This window comes from Sinocyclocheilus anshuiensis, unplaced genomic scaffold (genome assembly GCF_001515605.1).
Source record: "Sinocyclocheilus anshuiensis isolate Anshui unplaced genomic scaffold, SAMN03320099.WGS_v1.1 scaffold1296, whole genome shotgun sequence".
NCBI lineage: Eukaryota > Metazoa > Chordata > Actinopteri > Cypriniformes > Cyprinidae > Sinocyclocheilus > Sinocyclocheilus anshuiensis.
This window is the reverse complement of record NW_015542415.1, coordinates 380,012-381,778: the sequence shown is the minus strand read 5'-3', so window position 1 is coordinate 381,778 and position 1,767 is coordinate 380,012. Positions and strand designations below refer to the sequence as shown.

The 1,767-nt window shown below is 35.7% G+C and overlaps 1 protein-coding gene across 3 annotated transcripts in view; it reads left to right on the top strand.

Annotated features, from left to right (window-relative positions):
* LOC107693454 (WD repeat-containing protein 44-like) overlaps positions 1-1,767 on the top strand; it is an 18,823-nt gene that overhangs the window by 12,280 nt on the left and 4,776 nt on the right. For all 3 annotated transcript variants that reach the window (XM_016492854.1, XM_016492856.1, XM_016492855.1), the window contains 4 exons: positions 531-722; positions 872-973; positions 1,158-1,273; positions 1,391-1,518. In XM_016492854.1, coding sequence (XP_016348340.1) covers positions 531-722; positions 872-973; positions 1,158-1,273; positions 1,391-1,518 — 538 coding nt within the window. The remainder of the gene's footprint in view (positions 1-530; positions 723-871; positions 974-1,157; positions 1,274-1,390; positions 1,519-1,767) is intronic.

Sequence of the window (1,767 nt, the reverse complement as noted above, 5' to 3'; positions counted from 1 at the left end):
AATTTTCAGCACCATTACTCCAGCCTTCAGTGTCACATGATCCTTTAGAAATCATTCTAATTTGCTGATTTGGTGCGCAAGAAACATTTCTTATTCTTATTAATGTTGAAGACAGTTGTGCTACTTAATATTTATGTGGAAACGATGCATTTCTTCAGGGTTCTTTGATAAATAGACAATTCAAATAAAGAGCATTTATTTGAAATTGAAAATTTTGTAACTTTATAATAATAATAATTAAATAATTCATAATAATAATTTAATAATTTATGCATTTAGCAGACGTTTTTATCCAAAGCGACTACAGTGCATTCAGGCTATAAATTATTATTATTTTTTTATATTTATATTAAATAAATTATTATAATTATATTATAAAGACATAAATGTCTTTACTGTCACTTTTAATCATTTTAACGTATCCTTGCTAAATAAAACTATTAATAAAAAGAAAATAAAAAAACGGACCCCAGAAGTTTGAATGGTAGTGTACGGGTCCACTATGATAAGGTTGTGTGTTTTTCTCTCAGGATGACAGGTATTTTTTGAGCGGTTCTTTAGACGGAAAGTTGCGGTTATGGAATATTCCAGATAAGAAAGTGGCACTATGGAATGAGGTGGATGGACAGACGCGCCTGATAACAGCAGCTAACTTCTGCCAGAATGGAAAATATGCAGTTATTGGCACCTATGATGGACGCTGCATTTTCTATGACACAGAGGTGAGTGTTTTTTCTTGTAAGCTTTAAATGGGAACAGTGATTTTCATTTAAAAGAAAGGAGGTTTCCCAAAAACAGAATGTACACAGCATTGATTTAGAAATAGTTGATTATTAATCACTTACTGCTTCTTTCATCATGTTCTGCTCAGCGCCTTAAATATCACACCCAAATCCATGTTCGCTCCACGAGAGGCAGGAATCGCGTGGGCCGCAAAATCACAGGTATTGAGCCGCTGCCAGGAGAGAACAAGGTAAGACAGATGTGTCCGTGTAAGAGGACAGAGACTGAAAATAGAAAAAGCCTGCAGTTAGACTTAAAACTCTTCTTATTTGCTTAAGTATTACTCAAATACTGATGTTTTTATTCATATCAAGGTGATAAAACTTGACGTCCATCATTCAGTCTGTTAATGCTAATCTCCTTTTCCTCTGCAGATCTTGGTGACGTCAAACGACTCTCGCATTCGCCTGTATGACCTCAGAGATTTGTCTCTGTCTATGAAGTACAAGGGCTGTGTGAACAGCAGCAGTCAGATCAAAGCCAGCTTCAGGTGAGAGGAGCAAGTCTGAAAGACACCCATCCCAGAAATGTCCATCTCTGATCTTACACTTCTACGGAAAGTTGAAAAATATGAGTGAATCTCAAGGATCTCGTCTTGTTCTTGCAGTCACGACTACTCTTTCGTTGTGAGTGGCTCAGAGGACAAGTATGTGTACATCTGGAGCACATACCATGACCTGAGCAAATTCACCTCTGTACGGAGAGACCGCAATGACTTCTGGGAAGGGATCAAAGGTAATACGATGGTAACAAAAAATGAATCGGATACTGAGAGCAGCAGCAGTTACACAGATAAAAATATTCCAGGAATAAAACTATAATACTCAGTAATATTTCTTCGTTTTTTCATTTGTACATTTCTTTAATTTGATTTGAATTATTTTACAGTCATATTGATAAATCATCACACATTTTTTGGCCCTACAAACAAGCACAGCAAACCTGGAGGTTTTTTTTTTTTTTTAATAACAATTTAATTCCCCC